The sequence below is a fragment of the Heptranchias perlo genome, chromosome 7 (genome assembly GCF_035084215.1).
Source record: "Heptranchias perlo isolate sHepPer1 chromosome 7, sHepPer1.hap1, whole genome shotgun sequence".
NCBI classification, from domain to species: domain Eukaryota; kingdom Metazoa; phylum Chordata; class Chondrichthyes; order Hexanchiformes; family Hexanchidae; genus Heptranchias; species Heptranchias perlo.
Window position 1 is genome coordinate 12,938,445 of NC_090331.1, and position 24,363 is coordinate 12,962,807.

Genomic DNA, 24,363 nt, shown 5'->3' on the forward strand with positions numbered 1-24,363 from the left:
CAAATAGATTCTGTCTTTGACCCCTCAACGACATCATCCCTTTCCAGTGCTATTATAGTTTCTTTGATCAATACTTCTACCCCCACTCCTTTCTTTCCTTCCCTATCTTTCCTGACTATCTTGTAACCAGGAATATTAAGTACCCAATCCTCCACTTCTTTGAGCCAGGTCTCTGTTATTGCCATAACATCATTGTCCCATGTGGTGATTTGAGCCAACCTTATTGACTACACAACGTGCATTTACGCACATGCACTCTAAACACATCATAGACTGCCTTGCATTTGCCCCCTGTCTGATCCCTCCTATTTCTGAACTATTCTTTACTCTAGTGCTACTGGTCCCTCCCAGTCCTCTGTGCACCTTGTTTCTCCTCTCTAATGTTTCACCCTGGTGCCCAACCCCCTGCCAAATTAGTTTAATCCCTCCCCCACAGCACTAATTAACCTCCCCGCGATGACATTGGTCCCAGCTCTATTGCGGTGCAACCCGTCCATCTTGAGCAGATCTGCCCTGCCCCAGAACTGGTCCCAATGCCCCAGGAATCTGAAGCCCTCCCTCCTGCACCATTCCTCCAGCCACACACTAACCTACTATTCCTTTAATCACTAACGTGTGGCACTGGGAGTAATCCAGAGATTACTACCTTTTGAGGTCCTGCTTTTTAACTTCCTCCCTAACTCCTGAAACTCTTGACTGCAGGACTTCAGCCCTTTTCCTTCCTATTTCTTTGGTTCCCACATGAACCACGACTTCTGGCTGTTCCTCTTCCCCCCTCAAAAGGTTCTGCACCCTCTCCATGATGTCCTTTACCCTGACACCAGGGAGACAACACATCGTGTGGATTCACGTCAGTGATTGCAAAAATGCCTGTCTATCCCCCGACTATCAAATCCCCTGTAACAACTGCATTTCTTTAGCCCCCCTGTGCAGCTGACTCACCTGCGGTGTCGTGGATTTGTTCCTGGCTGCACTCCCCCGAGATATCAATACCCTCGCTGGTATTCAACACTGAAAACTGGTTTGTGAGTGCCACACTCCCAGGGGATTCCTGCACTGCCTGCCTGTTCCTCCTCGTCTGTCTGGTGGTCACCCACTCCCTCTCCGCCTGAAGTCTCTATAGCTGCAGGGTGACCACCCCCTGAAACATGCTATCCACGAACTTCTCAGCTTCCCGTATGCAGTGTAATGACACCAGCCGCCCCTCGAGCTCCGAAACTCTGATCTTTAGCTCGAGCAGTTGGCGGCACTTCCTGCACTAGAGAACATAAGAACATAAGAAATAGGAGCAGGAGTAGGCCAATCGGCCCCTCGAGCCTGCTCCGCAATTCAATAAGATCATGACTGATCTGATCCTAACCTCAAATCTAAATTCATGTCCAATTTCCTGCCCGCTCCCCGTAACCCCTAATTCCCTTTACTTCTAGGAAACTGTCTATTTCTGTTTTAAATTTATTTAATGATGTAGCTTCCACAGCTTCCTGGGGCAGCAAATTCCACAGACCTACCACCCTCTGAGTGAAGAAGTTTCTCCTCATCTCAGTTTTGAAAGAGCAGCCCCATTTTCTAAGATTATGCCCACTCGTTCTAGTTTCACCCATCCTTGGGAACATCCTTACCGCATCCACCCGATCAAGCCCCTTCACAATCTTATATGTTTCAATAAGATCGCCTCTCATTCTTCTGAACTCCAATGAGTAGAGTCCCAATCTACTCAACCTCTCCTCATATGTCCACCCCCCTCATCCCCGGGATTAACCGAGTGAACCTTCTTTGTACTGCCTCAAGAGCAAGTATGTCTTTTCTTAAGTATGGAGACCAAAACTGTATGCAGTATTCCAGGTGCGGTCTCACCAATACCTTATATAACGTGGTTTTCCAGGACACACAAAGTGTTGTGGAGATCCTACATGACCCCAGCTGCCCTGCCATGTTAGCTTACAATTATTCAAACTCTTTGGGCATGATTTTAGCACCCGCGATCGGGTGCGTTCCTGGCGGGGGGCCTCCGAAAATCGGGGATTCCCAGGGCGGGTCGGGAGCCCGGCTCCAACCCGCCCACTTCCGGGTTTCCCACTGACACGGTGACATGTGCCCCTGTATGTGGGACTCCCGCAGGCAATTAAAGCCGGCGGGGTGCCACTTAAGGTATTTATTTTGGTATTTCAGGTCGTTTACAGACTTGATTAACGAGATATTTTAGGAGGGTTGGGATTTTACAAACAACTGGGACTGTTTCCCGTACTGGGGGAAACACTCCCAGTTCAAATGGACGTGTTGCAGCCATCATCCTGTGGCAGCTGCAAAGGTCCATTTGACAGGTGTGGGGGGGGGGGAGACCCTCACTCATTGCAGGAGGCCACTCTGTCACCTTGGACAAAGTTTGGCCTCCACCACCCTCCTCCTAACAATCAAATTCACCAACTTGCACACTTACCCCGGTGTCCAGACACATGTACCTACCTTGCGGACCCCCTCAGATGTGCATCTTCCGGATTGGGGCCGCCGTAGCTGCAGTCATGACATCCTCGGAGGGCGAACAGCATCACCAGCCTCGCCGGCCTCGCCACCCACCTCTGACACATGGAGCTCCACAACACAGTGCTGTGACACATCCACCTGCACAGCAGGAGAGAGGGCAACAGCAGAGAGAGATGCATCGCAGTGGGCACTACCCTCGCCACAGGGTCCACAGACCGAGGCTCAGCTTCCTGGACCTCTCTGAGCAACAGTGCACACGGAGGCTCAGAGTCACTCGACATGTAGTCGTGGACATCTGCAGCCTCCTTCGTGCCGAGCTGCTCCCGGCTGGCCCGAGCACCATCTTCTTACCTGTCGCTGTCAAAGTCACCACTGCCCTCAACAACTTCTCCTCCGCATCCTTCCAGGGTGCCACCGGGGACATCGCCGACGTCTCTCAGTCGTCTGCACAAAAGAGCCCTGCAAATACACCTACACCCACTCCGCAGTGACACAATGGATGTCATCAGTTGTGGATCTTCATTGTGATCCTCAGGAAAGGGCATTATTGCACAAACCAGACAAGATTCGCAAAGATGTGGCAGTAGTGGTGCCAATATAATATGTGATGTGAGTTGCTCAGAAATTAAATATAAGTAAAAACCATGACAAACCTCAAACACCCTTGTGCATCCCCTTCATGCTCACGACATGTTTGCCTTACGCTGCCGACTGCACATATGTGATGCATGCCCTGTGGCTGCAGCACAGGTAGTGGCAGGTTGAGTGAAGCTGACTGTGAAAGAGATGCATGAGAGGGTGAGTATGAGATAGAGCCATGAGATTGTATGAGGATTGGGTTGAGTGGTAGTGGCGGGGTGAGTACTGGCGAGGTGAGTAAGTGCAGGTAAGATGAGGATGAGGTTTGAGTGGGTGTGAGGGGTGATGTGACAGAGTAGTGTTGGCAGTGCAGAAGGAGATGTGGGGTGGGGGCGGTGATGTGGCAGACGGAGTGTAAGGGAATGAGTAAGTGTACTCACTTTGGCTGACCTACTTAGGTCATTGGAGCGCCTCCTGCACTGTGTGCAGGTGGGCGATATGTTGGTGGTGCTGGTGACCTCCTCTGCCACCTCGAGCCAGGCCTTCTTGGTGGCAGAGGCAGGCCGCTTCCTCCCGCCCTCCGGGGGGAAGATCTCTGTCCTCCCCCTCCTCCTCACCCCATCTAATGATACCTGGAGTGAGGCATCATTAAACTGGGAGCAGCCTTCCCCCTGGGCTGCTCCATACTGTAATTTTTCCTATTTCTTGCAGCATCAGTCAGTGGAGGACTGCCCCTTTAAATAGGGCTCCTCCAGCTGACAGACCTTACTGCGCATGCGCAGTCTGCCCGCCGCGCAGTTTAGCAGCGGGGAACCCGGAACAAGAGGTAAGTGGATCCAATCCGCCTGCGATTGCATTCGGGGCAGACTGATTTCACCGGGCGTGTTACCCACGCGCTCAATCGCCCCCCACCCCCGCCGCCTTGGTAATATCGGGCCCTTTGTTAGCTTTAAGGCACTTCACTGTTCATCTGACACTAAAACACTGACCACTAAAAAAACACGAACCAACCACAAAAAAACACGAAGCAATGAATTAACTACTTACTGACTTACCCTCAGCGCTCCTCCTTGCCTTGTTTTAATTCCTCGTGTGGTTCCCTTTATGCTCCGTTCAGTCTTAGTCTATAGTTCTTGGGTTTGAATCGCCCAGCTCCTCCTTTCCCCTCGGCACCAAAGTCCCACACTCACCAAATTCTCAGTTGAATGTCCTCACTCTGTCAGCACTTCACTCCGTTGGAGGTTCACTCTCTGTCTTTCCCAACCTCTGTGCTCAAGCATAATCCTCACTCTCATGCTCCCCCCTCTCATTAATCCCCTTCTCATTAATCCCCCTCTCATTAATCCCCCTCTCATTAATCCCCCTCCCATTAATCCCCCTCCCATTTATCCCCTCTCATTAATCCCCTCTCATTAATCCCGCTCTCATTAATCCCCCTCTCATTAATCCCCTTCTCATTAATCCTACTCTCATTAATCCCCCTCCTATTAATCCCCCTCCCATTAATCCCCTCTCATTAATCCCGCCCTCATTAATTCCGCTCTCATTAATCCCCCTCTCATTAAACCCCTCTCATTGCCCCCCCTCTCATTAATCCCGCTCTCATTAATCCCGCTCTCATTAATCCCCCTCCCATTAATCCCCTCTCATTAATCCCGCTCTCTTTAATCCCCCCTCTCATTAATCCCCCTCTCATTGTCCCCGCTCTCATTAATCCCGCCCTCATTAATCCCCCCTCTCATTAATCCCCTCTCATTAATCCCCCTCTCATTGTCCCCGCTCTCATTAATCCCGCCCTCATTAATCCCCCCTCTCATTAATCCCCTTCTCATTAATCCCCCTCTCATTAATCCCCCTCCCATTAATCCCCTCTCATCAATCCCCCTCCCATTAATCCCCTCTCATTAATCCCGCCCTCATTAACCCCCTCTCATTGTCCCCCCTCTCATTAATCCCCCTCTCATTAATCCCGCTCTCATTAATCCCCCTCTCTTTAATCCCCCCTCTCATTACCCCCCCTCTCATTAATCCCGCTCTCATGAATCCCCCTCTCATTGTCCCCCTCTCATTAATCCCCCTCTCATTAATCCCGCCCTCATTAATCCCCCCTGTCATTAATCCCGCTCTCATTAATCCCGCCCTCACTAATCCCCCTCTCATTAATCCCCCTCTCACTAATCCCCCTCTCATTAATCCCCCTCTCACTAATCCCCCTCTCATTAATCCCCCTCTCAATAATCCCCCCTGTCATTAATCCCGCCCTCATTAATCCCCCTCTCATTAATCCCGCCCTCATTAATCCCCCTCTCATTAATCCCGCTCTCATTAATCCCCCTCTCATTAATCCCCCTCTCATTAATCCCCCTCTCATTAATCACGCCCTCATTAATCCCCCCTGTCATTAATCCCCCTCTCATTAATCCCCCTCTCATTAATCCCGCTCTCATTAATCCCCCCTCTCATTAATCCCCATCTCTTTGTCCCCCCTCTCATTAATCCCCCTCTCATTAATCCCGCTCTCATTAATCCCCCTCTCATTAATCCCCCCTCTCATTAATCCCCATCTCTTTGTCCCCCCTCTCATTAATCCCCCTCTCATTAATCCCCCTCTCATTAATCCCGCTCTCATTAATCCCCCTCTCATTAATCCCCCCTCTCATTAATCCCCATCTCTTTGTCCCCCCTCTCATTAATCCCCACTCTCATTAATCCCGCCCTCATTAATCCCCCTCTCATTAATCCCGCCCTCATTAATCCCCCCTGTCATTAATCCCGCTCTCATTAATCCCGCCCTCACTAATCCCCCTCTCATTAATCCCCCCTCTCATTAATCCCCTTCTCATTAATCCCCACTCTCATTAATCCCGCCCTCATTAATCCCCCTCTCATTAATCCCGCCCTCATTAATCCCCCCTGTCATTAATCCCGCTCTCATTAATCCCGCCCTCACTAATCCCCCTCTCATTAATCCCCCTCTCACTAATCCCCCTCTCATTAATCCCCCTCTCATTAATCCCCCCTGTCATTAATCCCCCTCTCATTAATCCCGCTCTCATTAATCCCCCTCTCATTAATCCCCCTCTCATTAATCCCGCCCTCATTAATCCCCCTCTCATTAATCCCGCTCTCATTAATCCCCCTGTCATTAATCCCGCCCTCATTAATCCCCCTCTCATTAATCCCGCCCTCATTAATCCCCCCTGTCATTAATCCCCCTCTCATTAATCCCCCTCTCATTAATCCCGCTCTCATTAATCCCCCTCTCATTAATCCCCCCTCTCATTAATCCCCATCTCTTTGTCCCCCTCTCATTAATCCCCCTCTCATTAATCCCGCTCTCATTAATCCCGCCCTCATTAATCCCCCTGTCATTAATCCTGCTCTCATTAATCCCCCTCACATTGTCCCCACTCTCATTAATCCCCCTCACATTGTTCCCCTCTCATTAATCCCCCTCACATTGTCCCCGCTCTCATTAATACCCGCTCTCATTAATCCCGCTCTCATTATTCCCACCCTCATTAATCCCCCTCTCATTAATCCCCACCCTCATTAATCCCCCTCTCATTAATCCCCACCCTCATTAATCCCCCTCTCATTAATCCCCACCCTCATTAATCCCCCTCTCATTAATCCCCACGCTCATTAAACCCCCTCTCATTAATCCCCACGCTCATTAATCCTGCTCTCATTAATCCTCTTCTCATTGTCCCCCCATCTCATTGTCCCCCCCCTCATTAATCCTGCTCTCTTTGTCCCCCTCTCATTAATCCCCACTCTCATTAATCCCCCTCACATTGTTCCCCTCTCATTAATCCCCCTCACATTGTCCCCGCTCTCATTAATCCCCCTCACATTGTTCCCCTCTCATTAATCCCCCTCACATTGTCCCCGCTCTCATTAATCCCCGCTCTCATTAATCCCGCTCTCATTATTCCCACTCCCATTAATCCCCCTCCCATTAATCCCCCTCCCATTAATCCCCCTCCCATCAATCCCCCTCTCATCAATCCCCCTCCCATTAATCCCCCTCCCATTAATCCCCCTCCCATTAATCCCCCTCCCATCAATCCCCCTCCCATTAATCCCCCTCCCATTGTTCCCCTCTCATTAATCCCCCTCACATTGTCCCCGCTCTCATTAATCCCCCTCACATTGTTCCCCTCTCATTAATCCCCCTCACATTGTCCCCGCTCTCATTAATCCCCGCTCTCATTAATCCCGCTCTCATTATTCCCACTCCCATTAATCCCCCTCCCATTAATCCCCCTCCCATCAATCCCCCTCTCATCAATCCCCCTCCCATTAATCCCCCTCCCATTAATCCCCCTCCCATTAATCCCCCTCCCATCAATCCCCCTCCCATTAATCCCCCTCCCATTGTTCCCCTCTCATTAATCCCCCTCACATTGTCCCCGCTCTCATTAATCCCCCTCACATTGTTCCCCTCTCATTAATCCCCCTCACATTGTCCCCGCTCTCATTAATCCCCGCTCTCATTAATCCCGCTCTCATTATTCCCACTCCCATTAATCCCCCTCCCATTAATCCCCCTCCCATTAATCCCCCTCCCATCAATCCCCCTCTCATCAATCCCCCTCCCATTAATCCCCCTCCCATTAATCCCCCTCCCATTAATCCCCCTCCCATCAATCCCCCTCCCATTAATCCCCCTCCCATTAATCCCCCTCCCATTAATCCTCCTCTCATTAATCCTCCTCTCTTGTCCCCGTTCTCATTTTTCCCACACTCTTTGTCCCATTAATCCCCCTCCCATTAATCCCGCTCCCATTAATCCCCCTCCCATTAATCCCCCTCTCATTAATCCCGCTCCCATTAATCCCCCTCCCATTAATCCCCCTCCCATCAATCCCCCTCTCATCAATCCCCCTCCCATTAATCCCCCTCCCATTAATCCCCCTCCCATCAATCCCCCTCTCATCAATCCCCCTCCCATCAATCCCCCTCCCATTAATCCCCCTCCCATCAATCCCCCTCTCATTAATCCCCCTCCCATTAATCCCCCTCCCATTAATCCCCCTCCCATCAATCCCCCTCTCATCAATCCCCCTCCCATTAATCCCCCTCCCATTAATCCCCCTCCCATTAATCCCCCTCTCATTAATCTCCCTCCCATTAATCCCCCTCCCATTAATCCCCCTCCCATCAATCCCCCTCTCATCAATCCCCCTCCCATTAATCCCCCTCCCATTAATCCCCCTCCCATTAATCCCCCTCTCATTAATCCCGCTCCCATCAATCCCCCTCCCATCAATCCCCCTCCCATCAATCCCCCTCCCATTAATCCCCCTCCCATTAATCCCCCTCCCATTAATCCCCCTCCCATCAATCCCCCTCTCATCAATCCCCCTCCCATTAATCCCCCTCCCATTAATCCCCCTCCCATTAATCCCCCTCTCATTAATCCCGCTCCCATTAATCCCCCTCCCATCAATCCCCCTCCCATTAATCCCCCTCCCATTAATCCCCCTCCCATTAATCCCCCTCCCATTAATCCCCCTCCCATCAATCCCCCTCCCATTAATCCCCCTCCCATTAATCCCCCTCCCATTAATCCCCCTCCCATTAATCCCCCTCTCATTAATCCTCCTCTCATTAATCCCCCTCCCATTAATCCCCCTCCCATTAATCCCCCTCCCATTAATCCCCCTCTCATTAATCCTCCTCTCATTAATCCCCCTCCCATTAATCCCCCTCCCATTAATCCCCCTCTCATTAATCCTCCTCTCATTAATCCTCCTCTCATTAATCCTCCTCTCTTGTCCCCGTTCTCATTTTTCCCACACTCTTTGTTCCTAAACCAGCAATATACGTGGCTCTTACGCACAACTCAGATAGCTCCAGTATTTAACCTTACGCCAGATAACCAAAGTGAGTCTCGTTTTCCAATAACTGGACTTCAGTCCTGAAATTTGTATGGCTCACGTCTGAGAGATCACATCCCAAATTTGCTTTCACAGAATCGGATGTTGCCGACTTTGATGGGAAGAGCTCCATGTTCTACAGATTCAGCCAAAAAAGCATGACCACGATGAAGGACATGATCTCCCTGAAGTTCAAGACGTTACAAAGTGATGGAGTGGTCCTGCACGGAGAGGGTCAACGGGGAGATTACATCACACTGGAGCTAAAGAAAGGCAAACTCTCGCTGCAGATCAATTTAGGTATGAATCTTGTTCATTTCTTTATAAAGCAATTACTTTGTTAGGAATTCATGAGACTATGAAACAGCTCCTGTGCTAACTAAATACTGCAATGTTCAATTACAGCGCAGTAATCATTTCTTCGAGAAGATAAACAGAAGAGGATATAAAGATGCAGGAGTTATTCCTGAGGCCATTGATTTTCAATGACTGAATAAGTCAAGTTTTGTTTTCATTGCATGGGATCCTAAGACTTTTATCAGTGTTTTGTGAATTGCACAATTCTATTTGTTTATAATTGGGCCCACAGGTCTATGGTATTGAAATAAATTAAATCCCATTTGTTTTACACGGGTTTACAGGATTTTCCAAGATCTTTACCACTGTTTTGGGGAACAGCTGGGAGGTGAGTTCAAAGGGAGCGCGGGTTGGAGATAAGGCTACAGTACTGTAGGGTTGACTCTCCGACTTGCGTTATCTTTGAGTGCGACTCCCAGCATGACATCACTGAATTTACCATCACATTCTACAATTCCATCTATTGTTCCATTTAAAAAACACAGATCGGTGGCCATGATTTATAGGCAGGAAAGTCCCAATGTGCTGTACCATGAACTGCGCCTGACATTGCCCACGTGGTGATTCTCCTGATTTCAAACATGCCACCCCAGGAACTTGATGGATAGAGGTCAGGTGGTGCTTTGCATGAAATGGCAAACTGTACAACTACCCATCCCACTCAACCTATCAATCTTAAGGTTTTAATTGAGTCCTTTTTGCTTGTTCAATAGATGTAGGAATGGCTCAGCTTCTTAATTGCATTCCTGTTCTCTCTCTTGCTGGAGAGTAAGAAAGGGAGAGGGAAAAACACTGAATTCAATGCTGTGGCAACACCCCACAATCTGACAGGGCCAGTTGTGGAGGTCCAAAGAGATACAGAGCAGCAGGCCTTCCCAGGGCCGCACAGGTTAAGAGGAGGTGGCCCACAAATCGCACTGGGCTATAATATGAGCAGCACTGTGTTATCATTTAAGGAAATCCTTGCACATTTGCAGTTGCTTGTCTTTCCAATGTATGAACACTATCAGGGGATTAATAGTTGGGATGGTTGTTTAGAAATACGACATGATTTATTTTCATCCTGTTTTATCCTAGGAGACACAACGCTTCAATCTATTAATGGCCATTCTTCTGTCATACTGGGCAGTCTCCTAGATGACCAACACTGGCATTATGTTGCAGTTGAACGCAATAAGAAGCAAGTGAACTTTACTGTGGACGCAGACATGCAGCACTTTCAAACTAAAGGGGCGTTCGATTTTTTGGATATTGATTATGAGGTAAACACTTTGTCATTAAATGAATGGTATAAACACTCCAAACCAAACATCTGAAGAAAAATATTGCAACGCTAGAAAGTCCCTGCGTGCTCGACCTGAGTCACATTTGTGGTAACCTTGAAGATTAGGACATTGCCACAAAAGCTCTAAGGATGTCATAGAGTCATAGAGTTATACAGCACGGATAGAGGCCCTTCGGCCCATCGTGTCCGCGCCGGCCATCAAGCCCTGTCTACTCTAATCCCATACTCCAGCATTTGGTCCGTAGCCTTGTATGCTATGGCATTTCAAGTGCTCATCCAAATGCTTCTTGAATGTTGTGAGGGTTCCTGCCTCCACAACCCTTTCAGGCAGTGAGTTCCAAACTCCAACCACCCTCTGGGTGAAAAAGTTCTTTCTCAAATCCCCTCTAAATCTCCCGCCTTTTACCTTGAATCTATGTCCCCTTGTTATAGAACCTTCAACGAAGGGAAAAAGCTCCTTAGTATCCATCCTATCTATGCCCCTCATAATTTTGTACACCTCAATCATGTCCCCCCTCAGCCTCCTCTGCTCCAAGGAAAACAAACCCAATCTTCCCAGTCTCTCTTCATAGCTGAAGTGCTCCAGCCCTGGTAACATCCTGGTGAATCTCCTCTGCACCCGCTCCAAAGCGACCACATCCTTCCTGTAGTATGGCGACCAGAACTGCACACAGTACTCCAGCTGTGGCCTAACCAGTGTTTTATACAGCTCCATCATAACCTCCTTGCTCTTATATTCTATGCCTCGGCTAATAAAGGCAAGTATCCCATATGCCTTCTTTACCACCTTATCTACCTGTTCCACCGCCTTCAGGGATCTGTGAACTTGCACACCAAGATCCCTCTGACCCTCTGTCTTGCCTAGGGTCCTCCCATTCATTGTGTATTCCCTTGCCTTGTTAGTCCCTCCAAAGTGCATCACCTCGCACTTTTCCGGGTTAAATTCCATTTGCCACTGTTCCGCCCATCTGACCAACCCATCTATATCGTCCTGCAGACTGAGGCTATCCTCCTCTCTATTTACCACCCTACCAATTTTGGTATCATCAGCGAACTTACTGATCATACCTTTTGCATTCATATCCAAGTCATTAATGTAGACCACAAACAGCAAGGGACCCAGCACCGATCCCTGTGGTACCCCACTGGCCACAGGCTTCCAGTCACAAAAACAACCTTCGACCATCACCCTCTGCCTTCTGCCACTAAGCCAGTTTTGTATCCAAAGTGCCAAGGCACCCTGGATTCCATGGGCTCGTACCTTCTTGACCAGTCTCCTGTGGGGGACTTTATCGAAGGCCTTACTGAAATCCATGTATACCACATCCACTGCGTTACCCTCATCCACACGCCTAGTCACCCCCTCAAAAAATTTAATCAAATTAGTCAGACATGATCTTCCCTTGACAAAGCCATGTTGACTATCCCTGATTAATCCTTGCTTCTCCAAGTGGAGACTAATTTTGTCCTTCAGAATTTTTTCCAATAATTTTCCTACCACTGATGTTAGGCTCACTGGCCTGTAGTTCCCCGGTTTTTCCCTACTCCCCTTCTTGTATAGTGGTATTACATTAGCGGTTCTCCAGTCCTCTGGCACATCCCCTGTGGCCAGAGAGGTTCTAAATATATGTGTCAGAGCCCCCGCAATCTCCTCCTTTGCCTCACACAGTAGCCTGGGATACATTTCGTCCGGGCCTGGGGATTTATCCATTTTTAGGCCTGCTAAAACCGCCAATACCTCCTCCCGCTCGATGTTAATATGTTCGAGTATATCACCGTCCCCCTGCCGTATTTCTATGTCTACGTCGTCCTTCTCCAGAGTGAAAACAGATGCAAAAAATTCATTTGGAACCCCTCCTACATCTGCCGGCTCCACACACACATTGCCATTTTTGTCCCTAATGGGCCCTATTTTTTCCCTAGTCATCCTCTTATCCTTAATATACTTATAAAACATCTTAGGATTTTCCTTTATTTTGCTCGCCAGTGTTATTTCATGGCCCCTCCTTGATCTCCTAATTTCTTTTTTAAGTATCCCCCTGCACTTTTTGTACTCCTCTAGGGCTTCCTCCGTCTTTAGCCTTTTGTATCTGCCATAAGCCCTCCTTTTTTTCCTAATCCATTCTCGTATATCCCCTGACATCCAAGGTTCCCTGGAGTTCTTGGAACCACCCTTGACCTTTACGGGAACATGTTGCCATTGTATGGTCTCAATCTCCCTTCTGAAAGACTCCCATTGCTCCGATGCGGATTTTCCTACAAGCAGCTGATCCCAGTCCATTTTGTATAATATCTGTCTGGTGCTCAGTGGTGGAGAGGCTAAGGGAAATATGGAACTTTGTGGACCAGGCCAGCCAGCAGGCACAAACAAGCCTGTTTAAGAACATAACATTGGGATTGGGGGTAATACATTAGCATGGATTGAGGATTAGTTAACGGACAGAAAAGAGAGTAGGAATAAACAGGTTATTCTCAGGTTGGCAGGCTGTAACTAGTGGGGTGCCACAAGTACCAGTGCTTGGGCTTCAGCTATTTACAATCTATATCAATGACTTAGATGAAGGGACTGAACGTAATGGATCCCAGTTCACTGATGATACAAAGCTGGATGGGAAAGTAAGCTGTGAGGAGGATACAAAGAGTCTGCAAAGGGATATAGACAGGTTAAGTGAGTGGGCAAGAAGGTGGCAGATGGAGCGTAATGTGGGAAAGGTGAGGTTATTTAATTTGGTAGGAAAAATAGAAAAACAGAATATCTTTTAAATGGTGAGAAACTATTAAATGTTGGTGTTCAGAGGGATTTGGGTGTACACGAAACACAAAGTTAACATACAAGTACAGCATGCAAATAGGAAGGCAAACGGTATGTTGGCTTTTTTTTAATGCAGGGAAGTGCAAAGTGATACATTTTGGTAGGAAGAACGAGGAGAGACAATATAAACTATATGGTACAATTCTAAAGGGGTGCAGGAACAGAGAGACCTGGGGGTATATATGGACAAATCGTTGAAGGTGGCAGGACAGGTTGAGAAAATGGTGAAAAAAAGCATACGGGATCCTGGGCTTTATAAATAGAGGCATTGAGTGCGAAAGCAAGGACATTTTGAAGAACCTTCATAAAACACTGGTTCGGCCACAATTGGAGTATTGCGTCCAATTCTGGGCAGTGCACTTTAGGAAGGATGTGAAGGCCTTAGAGAGGGTGCAAAAAAGATTTACTAGAATGGTTCCAAGGCTGAAGGTCCTCAGTTACGTGGATAGACTGGAGAAGCTGGAGTTGTTCTCCTGAAAACAGAGAAGGTTGAGAGGAGATTTGATAGAAGTGTTCAAAATCATGAAGGGTCGAGACAGAATAGATAGAGAGAAACTGTTTCCATTGGCAGAAGGGTCAAGAACCAGAGAACACAGATTTAAAGTGATTGGCAAAAGAACCAAAGGCGACATGAGGAAAATCTTTTTTACGCAGCGAGTAGTTATAATCTGGAATGCACTGCCTGATGAATCTTTATAAAACACTGTTTCGGCCACAACTGGAGTATTGTGTCCAGATCTGAGCACCGCACTTTAGGAAGGATGTGAAGGCCTTAGAGAGGGTGCAGAGGAGATTTACTAGAATGATTCCAGGGATGAGGGACCTAAATTACGTGGATAGACTGGAGAGGCTGGGATTGTTCTCCTTGGAACAGAGAAGGAGAGGAGATTTGATAGAGGTGTTCAAAATCATGAAAGGTCTAGACAGAGTGGATAGAGAGAAACTTTTCCCATTGGCGGAAGGATCAAGAACCAGAGGGCATAGATTTAAGGTGATTGGCAAAAGAACCAAAGGCGATATGAGGAAAAACGTTTTTACTCAGCAAGTGGTTAGGATCTGGAATGCACTGCCCGAGGGGGTGGTGGAGGCAGATTCAATCATGGCCTTCAAAAAGGAATTGGATAAGTACTTGAAACAAAAAATGTGAAGGGGTATGGGGATAGGGCGGGGCAGTGCGCCTAGCTGGATTGCTCTTGCATAGAGCCGGTGCGGACTCGATGGGCTGAATGGTCTCCTTCCGTGCTGTAACCTTCTATGATCCTATGGAAGGGTGGCATAGGCAGATTCAATCGTGGCTTTCAAAAGGGAATTGGATAAATACTTGAAGGGAAAAAATTTGCAGGGCTACGGGGAAAGGGTGCGGGAGTGGAACTAGCTGGATTGCTCCTTCAGAGAGCCGGCACAGGCTCGTCGGGCCAAATGGCTTCCTTCTGTGCTGTAACCATTCTATGATTCTATTGCAAGGGGGTTGGAGTACAAGAGTAAGGAAGTCTTGCTGCAATTATACAGGGCTTTGGTGAGACCACACCTAGAGTACTGTGTGCAGTTTTGGTCTCCTTACCTAAGGCGGGATATACTGAGGCCTCTAATGCCTTAAAGGCGGTGCAAAGAAAGTTCACTAGAATGGTTCCTGGGATGAGAGGATTGTCCAATGAGGAGAGATTGAATAGAATGGGCCTATACTCTCTGGAGTTTAGACGAATGAGAGATGATCTCATTGAAACATAAGATTCTAAGAGGACTTGACAGAGTAGATGCTGAGAGGATGTTTCCCCTGGCTGGAGAGGATAGAACTAGGGTCAGGATAAGGAGTCGGACATTTAGGACTGAGATGAGGAGGAATTTCTTCACTCAGAGCATCGTGAATAATTGGAATTCTCCACCCCAGAGGGCTGTAGATACTCAGACATTGAGTATATTCAAGACTGAGATCGATAGATTTTTGGACTCTAAGGAAATCAAGGGATATGGGGATTGGGCGGGAAAGTGGAGTTGAGGTCGACGATCAGCCATGATCTGATTGAATGGCGGAGCAGGCTCAAGGGGCCGTATGGCCTACTCCTGCTCCTATTTCTTATGTTCTTATTATGTCATTGCTGTCTGTGGGAACTTGCTGTGCTCAAATTTGCTGCCATGTTTCCTATATTACAACAGTGATTACACTTCAAAGAGTACTTCATTGGCTGTAAAGCGCTTTAGGATTTCCTGACGTCATATAAATGCAAGTTCTTACTTTTCCTTCTCTATACTGGAAGCAGAGCCTCACAAAATTACCTCTCTAACTTCTTAATTTTTAGAACTGCCATCTCTGGTGCTGGTATTTGAACTCGTCAATATAATGAACAATTTGTCCCAATCAACTTTCTCAATTCCCTTCATAATCTTGAAAATTTTAATTAGATCACCTTGAAGTCTCTTCTCTTCTAGAGAAAGCAACTTCCTTGACCTTTAGCTGTTAGCTGCTATTGTACTGCCCCCTTCCCCTTCAAATCGGCCTTCATCACCCCCCTCCTCAAAAAACCCATCCTTGATCTTGCAAAATACTGTCCCATCTTCAACCTCCCATTCCTCTCCAAAGTCCTTGAACTGTTGTCACCTCCCAAATCCGTGCCCATCTTTCCCACAACTTCATCTTTGAACCACTCCAATCAGGTTTCTGCCCCTGCCACAGTGCTGAAATGGCCCTTATCAAAGTCACAAATGACATCCTATTTGACTGTGACCGTGGAAACTATCCCTCTTCATCCTTCTCAACTTGTCTGCAACCTTTGACAAGGTTCACCACACCATCCTCCTCCAACGCCTCTCCATCATCCAGCTAGGTTGGACTATCCTCACCTGGTTCCATTCCCATGTATCCAGTCATAGCCAGGGAACCACCTGCAATGGCTTTTCTTCCCACTCCCGCACCGTTACCTCTCGAGTCCCCCAAGGATCTATCCTTGGCCCCCTCCTATTTCTCATCTACATGCTGGCCCTCAGCGACATCATCTGAAAGCACGACGTCAGGTTCCACATGTATGCTGACACCCAGCTCTACCTCACCACCACCTCTCTCGACCCCGCCACTGCCTTTGATTTGTCACGCTGCTTGTCTGACATCCAGAACTGGATGAACAGAAATTTCCTCCAACTAAACACTGGGAAGAAACAAACTCCGTTCCCTAGCCACTGACTCCACCCTCTCCCTGTCTACAGTCTGAGGCTGAACCAGACCGTTCACAGCCATGGCGTCCTATTTGACCCTGAGATGAGCTTCCGACCACACATTTGCTCCATCACCAAAACCGCCTACTTCCACCTCAATAACATCGCCCATCTCCGCCCCACCTCAGCTCATCTGCTGCTGAAACCCTCATCCATGCCTTTGTTGCTGCGAGACTTGACTACTCCAATGCTCTCCTGGCTGGCCTCCCATCTTCCACCCTTCATAAACTTGAGTTCATCCAAAACTCTGCTGCCCATTTCCTAGCTCGCACCAAGTCCCTTTCACCCCAGTGCTCACTGACTTACATTAGCTCCCGGTCTGGCAAGTCTCGATTTTAAAATTCTCATCCCCTGTTTTCAAATCCCTCCATGGCTTTGCCCCTCCCTATCTCTGTAACTCCTCCAGCCCTACAACCCTCCGAGATCTCTGCGCTCCTCCAATTCTGGCCTCTTGCGCATCCCCAATTTTAATGACTCCACCATCGATGGCCGTGCCTTCAGCTGCCTAGGCCCTAAGCTCTGGAATTCCCTCACTAAACCTCTCTGCCTCTCCACCTCTCTCTCCTCCTTTAAGTCGCTCCTTAAAACCTACCTCTTTGACCAAGCCTTTGGTCACCTGCCCTAATATCTCCTTATGTGGCTCGGTGTCAAATTTTGTTTGATAATCGCTCCTATGAAGCGCCTTGGAACCTTTTACTACATTAAAGGCGCTATATAAATGCAAGTTGTTGTTATTTCCTAATAATGTAAATTCTTAGTAACCAGAATCACCTCCCTTGCTGGTCTGTATAGCCTTTCAAGGGCAATATTCTCCTGCCTATGAATAGGTGACCAGAAGTGTGCGTAATGGTGTATATATTCTGTTTCTGCGCTCCTGGCATGTACCAGGAGCGCATAATGCATTATTGCACAATGCTAGCCTGCGATTTTCTGCCGTACATGTTGAATAGAAATTTTACCTCATTATTCCAGATGGGTTCAGACTAAAGCCATAAATGGCAACAAAACCCCAATTTTATGACTTACATACATAGAATTACACAGAATGCACAGCACAGAAACAGGCCATTCGGCCTAACTGATCCTTGCCGGTATTTATGCTCCACACGAGCCTCCTGCCACCTTACTTCATCTAACACTCTCATCATATCCTTCTATTCTATACTATTTGCCTCAACCACTCCTTGTGGTAGCGAGTTCCACATTTTAACCACTCTCTGGGTAAAGAAGTTTCTCCTGAATTCTCTATTGAATTTATTAGTGACTATCTTATATTTATGGCCCTTAGTTTTAGTTCCCCCCACAAGTGGAAACATCTTATATTCTCTTCCTCTGATGCAACCTGGGGCATTATTTGCCTTTTACTGCAGCCAAGCAGTGCACTGATAATTTTATAAATTTAACCACATTAACTCTTAAATCTCTTCCGTGATCACCGCATTGTGTGAATGTTACATTCAGCACTTATTGCCTCTTTTGGTTCTTCGCTGTCTTACTAATTATTTTAAAGTTACCCACATTGAACTGCATCTTCCTCCTGCTGGACCAGTTTAGCTGGGGGTGATTTTAGGAGGCAATGGCGGGTGCATTGGGGGCGGCTCCGAAAATAGCGGAAATCCCGGCTCCAACCCGCCGACTTCTGGGCTTCCCAGGGACCCACCTGTGTGCGCACGGGCGACCTGTAAACAGAAGTCCCGCCGGCAATTAAAGCCGGTGGGATGACAGTTAAAGAGCCAAATGTACCTCACTGAAGTACTTAAGGCACTTTACCTGTGACAGAATAAATACTTGGAAAGATTTTTAACTTACCTGGGTGGCTTGCCCACCGCTTCTGATTCAACGAGGCGTGAAGGGCCCGATCAGGCAAAAAGAAACTCAATAAATTTAATAAAAAACCATGGAAAGAAGTGAAAACACTAAATGAACCTACCTTTGAAACCTGCTCCGATGTCCGATGTCTCCCGCTCAGATGTCTCCTTCTTCATCCCCCCCTCGATGTCCCCCTCTTCACCCCCCCGATGTCCCCCTCTTCACCCCCCCCCCCAATCTTCCCCTCTGTCCCCCGATCTTCCCCCCCCCACTCCCACCCCGATCTTCCGTTCCAGTGCTGGATGACGTCTCGCTCTCTCTCTGCCCCCTCTCGCGTTGAGGCTCCTGACGGCAGCCAGCCTGTCAATCAGACTAGCTGCCGGGTGCGAAACCCGGAGAGGACGTTAATCATCAGCAATCACCATGCGATCGCGTCAGAAACGTTAAGTTTGGGTCATGCGGGTTTGCCACGCACATCTTCACCCCACCGCTGCCAACTCGCCACCATTGTAAAATCGAGCCCATTAAAGTCCATTGAATGTGTTTGCAAGCCATTTGACCACAAGGGGTGTTACCACTGAGTCTGATCTTATCCTCACCCAAAGCAAAATACTGCAGATGCTGGTAATTAGCACTAAAAGCAGAAAATGTTAGAAACACTTAGCAGGCCAGTTCTGATGAAAGGTCATCGACCTGAAACCTTAAGTCTGTTTTTCTCTCCGCAGATGCTGCCTGACCTGCTGAGTGTTTTCAGCATTTTCTGTTTTGATTTCTTATCACCTGACATCCACACATGTGGGTTAGTGAGAAGTGATTTTCCTCTCTCTAACTCAGGGGAGCTGAAGCCAATTGCAGCATCTCTGTTACAGTCCAGGCTGAGACTAGCTGACTCAGCACAGACTGAAGAACAAAGTTAGGACTTTCCTGATCAGCGTCAGTCAGCTACTAACTGGATAAACTCCCTGAGGCATTGAAGGAGGACTGAACACCTATACAGGGCATTAAATATGCTTTGACCTCATTGTACTGAGATGAATATATTCCAGCCCAGCAATCGAACAGTTCATGTCGCTATGGTTATTTTGATTTTTTAAAAAATCAACCTTATACAAACCATTAACATATTCAATGGCCCTCTGGCCTGTCCGTTGGCCACCAATAAAGAATTTCTTGTTATTCTCCAGTTGCCTCTGTGCTAATTCTCAAAATGCGTCTGTGACATGGAACCTTTTTTTAATCCAATTTAACAAATTATCCATTTGGTTATCATCTATTGGCAATAAAGCCTGCCGTGTAGTATGTATGTTTCAAGCTGAAATTGGTGAACGTACCGCTTATTTTTTTGAGTTTTATAACCAGAGCAGCTGCTGTTCCATCTGGCCTGTCGCAGCTCCCGATGGAACCAACGTCTAGCTCCGTGCTCATGCTGCTGATAAGTAAAGTCGAGTATATTTTCTCAGTCATGTTTGGAAGCGAATTCAAAAGAGAATTGAGAAAGGATTGGATCCTGCTCTTTAAAATGCTGGGCAGCATAGATAATATGGTACCCAGAACTGAAATAACTGAAGCCATGGTTACATAAGAACATAAGAAATGGGAGCAGGAGTAGGCCAATCGGCCCCTCGAGCCTGTTCCGCCATTCAATAAAATCATGGCTGATTTGATCCTAACCTCAAATCTAAATTCATGTCCAATTTCCTGCCCGCTCCCCGTAACCCCTAATTCCCTTTACTTCTAGGAAACTGTCTATTTCTGTTTTAAATTTATTTAATGATGTAGCTTCCACAGCTTCCTGGGGCATCAAATTCCACAGACGAACAGAACAGAAACAGTGCAAAGCTAGCAACCTTCATGACATATTAGAGATTGGGAGAATTTTTTTCTCTATAGACTAGTGGATATTCAGAATGTCATTCAACAAAGGCAGTCAGTGCTGTCTCAGTTCAAGTTTTGTTTAAAAGAGAAAACTTGATCAATAACCCGATTAAAACCAGGTTGTTGGGATGAATATGGATTATGAATTATGAACAATTATGAAAGTATGATCAAGTATGTCACTGGAATATGACAGTTCCTGTACTAGTGGAACCGTAGAAATGTCATCTATAAAATGCAACATAGCGTGTAGATTGTAATGTTAGACTGACACCCCAGCGTTTCACTAGATTACCATGGGCGGCCAGGGAGAAATTTCACAATGCTTTATATTACTAAAGGTTCGACCTGCATTTAGTTACCCCTCTCAGAAGATTAAATGAGCAGGATAGAGTCATGATGTTATTAATTCTACATGGAACCGTGGAAGACATGAGATTGATGAGCCAAATTACCATTTTTTTTTCATTTTGTATTTCCTTAGTGAAAGAGTAGAGTGAGCCAAATAGAAATTGATGTCCAAGTGTGCAAAAAGACTCAGCCATGTAAGGTGGACAAGGATTTAGCAGCTTTTCCGACCACACAAAAAAATATTAATTCCATTGTAAAGAGATAATCTGTTTTCACCATGGGCACAATACGTAACCAAATCATCAACCCGTTCTTTATAAATGGGATTGCCATTTTGTCTTATATAATATGTAGAGGAAATGTTGTCCCTCTAAGTCTATCCACTTCCTTTGTGTCAGCTTGAAATGTCTTCTTACCATAACCAATTGGGTTTTTGTCTTCTCTATTAAAAATGAGGCAATGTGCGTGGATTTTTCTTTGGTGATCTTGATTGTTGGAATTGTTAGGGTTTAGGTAGGGAATTACAAATAGTGGGACCCAACTGCTGAAGGGTCTAAACCAATGGTGTGGTGAAAGGAGGAGGTCCATGATAAGCCAGAATCCGAGAAACATTGCATCTTAGGAACGGATATAGGGCTGGAGGAGGTAATGGAGAGACCATGGGCTGTGGCCATAAAGGGATTGAAAATCAAGGATGAGGATTTTAAATAGCTGATCCAACCCACTCTTTTCACAAATTATGTCTCAGATCATGGACTCTACCCCACTCATTTGATATTCTGAGGATTTGGTTTTGGTTATCACCTGTGAGGAATGTTATTTTATTGAGAAAACCTAGAGCCAAGGCCCATCCCACAACCAAACAGGCAAATCAAGTAATAGTAGTTTTAGATGATATCGTGCTTTGGTTTAACAGTCTGTAAGATTGTAGAAAAAAAGGAAGACTGAAGGAGCTGTGGTGTTCCACAGATTTCAGGTCCTAGGAAAGAAGACGTTAGAGAAGGAGACCAGGCAATGAGGCTTGACTTCAACCCAATGAAGATGTGGGCAGGAGGAATACTTACTGGAGCAGTGGATTTGGAGGTTAGGAAGAACAAGAAAAAACGTTTGGTGGAGCAATAACTATAGTAGTATTGATAAAATAGAGAAATATTACAATGAAGAAAGACAGATGGAAAGAACTTGGATTTGTAAAGCACCTTTTATGTCCTCAGGATGTCCTGAAGTACTTCACATCCAAGGAGCTACTTTTGAAGTGTGGTCACTATTGTAAGCTAGAAACTAATCTCTATCTCTCTACCTCTCTATCTAGCTTATCTATCTATCCATTTATCTTATCTCTTATCTATCATCTCTTATCTATTTTATCTAATCTATCATGAGGGAGAAAGGAATAGAAGGCTATGTTGATAGGGTGAGATGAAGTAAGGTGAGAGGAGGCTCATGTGGAGCATAAACACAGCATAGACCTGTTGGGCCGAATGGCCTGTTTCTATGTAAATTCTGTGTAATGGCCTGTTTCTATAATTTCTATGTAATTCTATATAGATATCTATACATATATATTTCATCCTGAGATCTTCATTTGCTGCCACAGCTTCACAACAGATCAAATTTCCAGCTAGCTCTCAACAAATTCTCAACAAGTCAACCCCAAAGGCTTGCAGAGTTCAACGTAGTCTGTAATGCAGCCAGGCAAATGAGGAAAGATATTTACCAGAGCTTTGCCTCGTTCATCACAAAGAGTGAATGCAATGTGCACTGTGTGGAAATGATTTGCATTGCACCACCTGGTGACATATGCACTCTGAGTTTTTCGACAGCTGTCACAAGCACCTTGTTATGGCCAACTGAGAGGCCAAATTCCCTCAGTTCATATTCTAGGATTAATACAAGCGAAGTGAGAGCCTCCTTGCAGAGCACAGTCATTGATTTTCTGGTAAGATCCATTTGCATTTCCCAGTCGTCACAAAGAAAATGTGGGTAAGCAGTACATCCACAGGCTCCATTAGTGTCAGTAATCCCATATCCTTGGTGTAAATGATTTCCTCCAGCTTCTCTGTCGCCACATCAGAGAGATTATTAACAGTTGATCTGATATTTTTATGCTGTCATGTTGAAAAATAGATGAACATATAGGAAAATATTTCCAGGAGATGTACTGACGGCAGAAATGTGTCAATTGTAAAGGGGCTTCAATCTGACCAGTGTGAGATTGGAAAACAAATTTCACTGCTAGAAGAAAATGTTTCAAAAGTTAAACTTTTATGTGCAATATTGCAGCTCAAAACAGAGGGGGAGAAATAGGCCACAAAATAGGCCTCCCCACAAAATAGGCCTACCCATAATTTGTATAGCTTAAAGACATCACTCTGGGAGCATTATATTTAATATCTCTTTTAAGAATATTTAAACTGAACATCTAGTCCAGACTAAGGGAACCATAGCCTCCTTTGTTTATTTGCTGTAATGGTCCTATGTGAGATCAGTTTGGGGGCACAGCACTAAAATTTTCCCGATTCCACACACAGTGTCAATCTCAATCGGACAGGCCAGATGATGGCTGCTATGGAAATGGAAAAAATGACGCCGTGCTCTTGTGAGCTGAGGTACCGGGTTGGGCAAAGCAGAGGCAGCGTTTACTCTTCATCTAACCCTGGAATCTGGAAGAGCTTGATGCTAACATTCATTGCATCAAAATAAAAAATAAAAATTCCATTTCCCAGCATTAACATCCCTCACCTTGATAAGTACAATATTCTTTTGGGCTTATGAGGGGTTTTGATAGAGTAAATAAAGAGAAAATGTTTCCATTGGCAGGTGGGTCAGTAACCAGAGGACACAGATCTGAGAATTGAAAAAAGAGATGAGATTTTTTTTACAGCGAGTTGTTATGATCTGGAGTGCACTGACTGAAAGGGTGGTGGGAGCAGATTCAATAGTAACTTTCAAAAGGGAATTGGATAAATACTTGAAAAGGAAAGAATTTGCAGGGCGATAGGGAAAGAGCAGGGGAGTGGAACTAATTGGTATCTCTTTCAAAGTCTGGTGCAGGCATGATGGGCTGAATGGTTTCCTTCTAGGAACATAGGAACAGGAGTAGGCCATTCGGCCCCTCGTGCCTGCTCCGCCATTTGATAAGATCGTGGCTGATCTGTGATCTAACTCCATATACCCGCCTTTGGCCCATATCCCTTAATACCTTTGATTGCCAAAAAGCTATCTGTGGTGTATGATTCTATGATATTTCACTCTTTAAACCCCTTTGGCTTTATGTCTTTATTTTTTTTTTGTTGACGAACTGATGAAATAATTGCTGATAGGTCAAGGCAGTTTAATTAACAAACACAGTTGACAATCACGGAATTAATCTTGATTAATAGCTGGGAGCTCGCCTGATGCTAACTCCACTGTCGAGCTCAGCAACTTCTCCGAAACCAGCTCCTCGAATGATGCAATCTGCATTATTTAAACAAAAAACATTTTCTCACAATAGAATCATTCAAGAGATTGATTTTTTGTTTGATAAACGATCTTGATGCTGAGAGCTATCCTTTAAGTGGTATTATTGTGCGTACACTTAAGTTGTTTGTATCAATTTCTTTTGACTGCTATTTAGTGTAAGTGTTAACCTGTTCAAATAAACAAGCGGATGCTCCTGTTAAAATGGTTTATAGCACAATTTGAGATGAATGCCTTTAGCGTCTTGTGCGATGATACTA

General features: G+C 46.2%; 1 protein-coding gene across 1 annotated transcript in view; it reads left to right on the forward strand.

Annotated features, from left to right (window-relative positions):
• Positions 1 to 24,363, forward strand: part of LOC137323446 (contactin-associated protein-like 5) — a 630,151-nt gene that overhangs the window by 236,692 nt on the left and 369,096 nt on the right. Inside the window, exons 9-10 of the mRNA XM_067986920.1 lie at positions 9,042 to 9,245; positions 10,380 to 10,564. Of these exons, the coding sequence (XP_067843021.1) occupies positions 9,042 to 9,245; positions 10,380 to 10,564 (389 nt within the window). The remainder of the gene's footprint in view (positions 1 to 9,041; positions 9,246 to 10,379; positions 10,565 to 24,363) is intronic.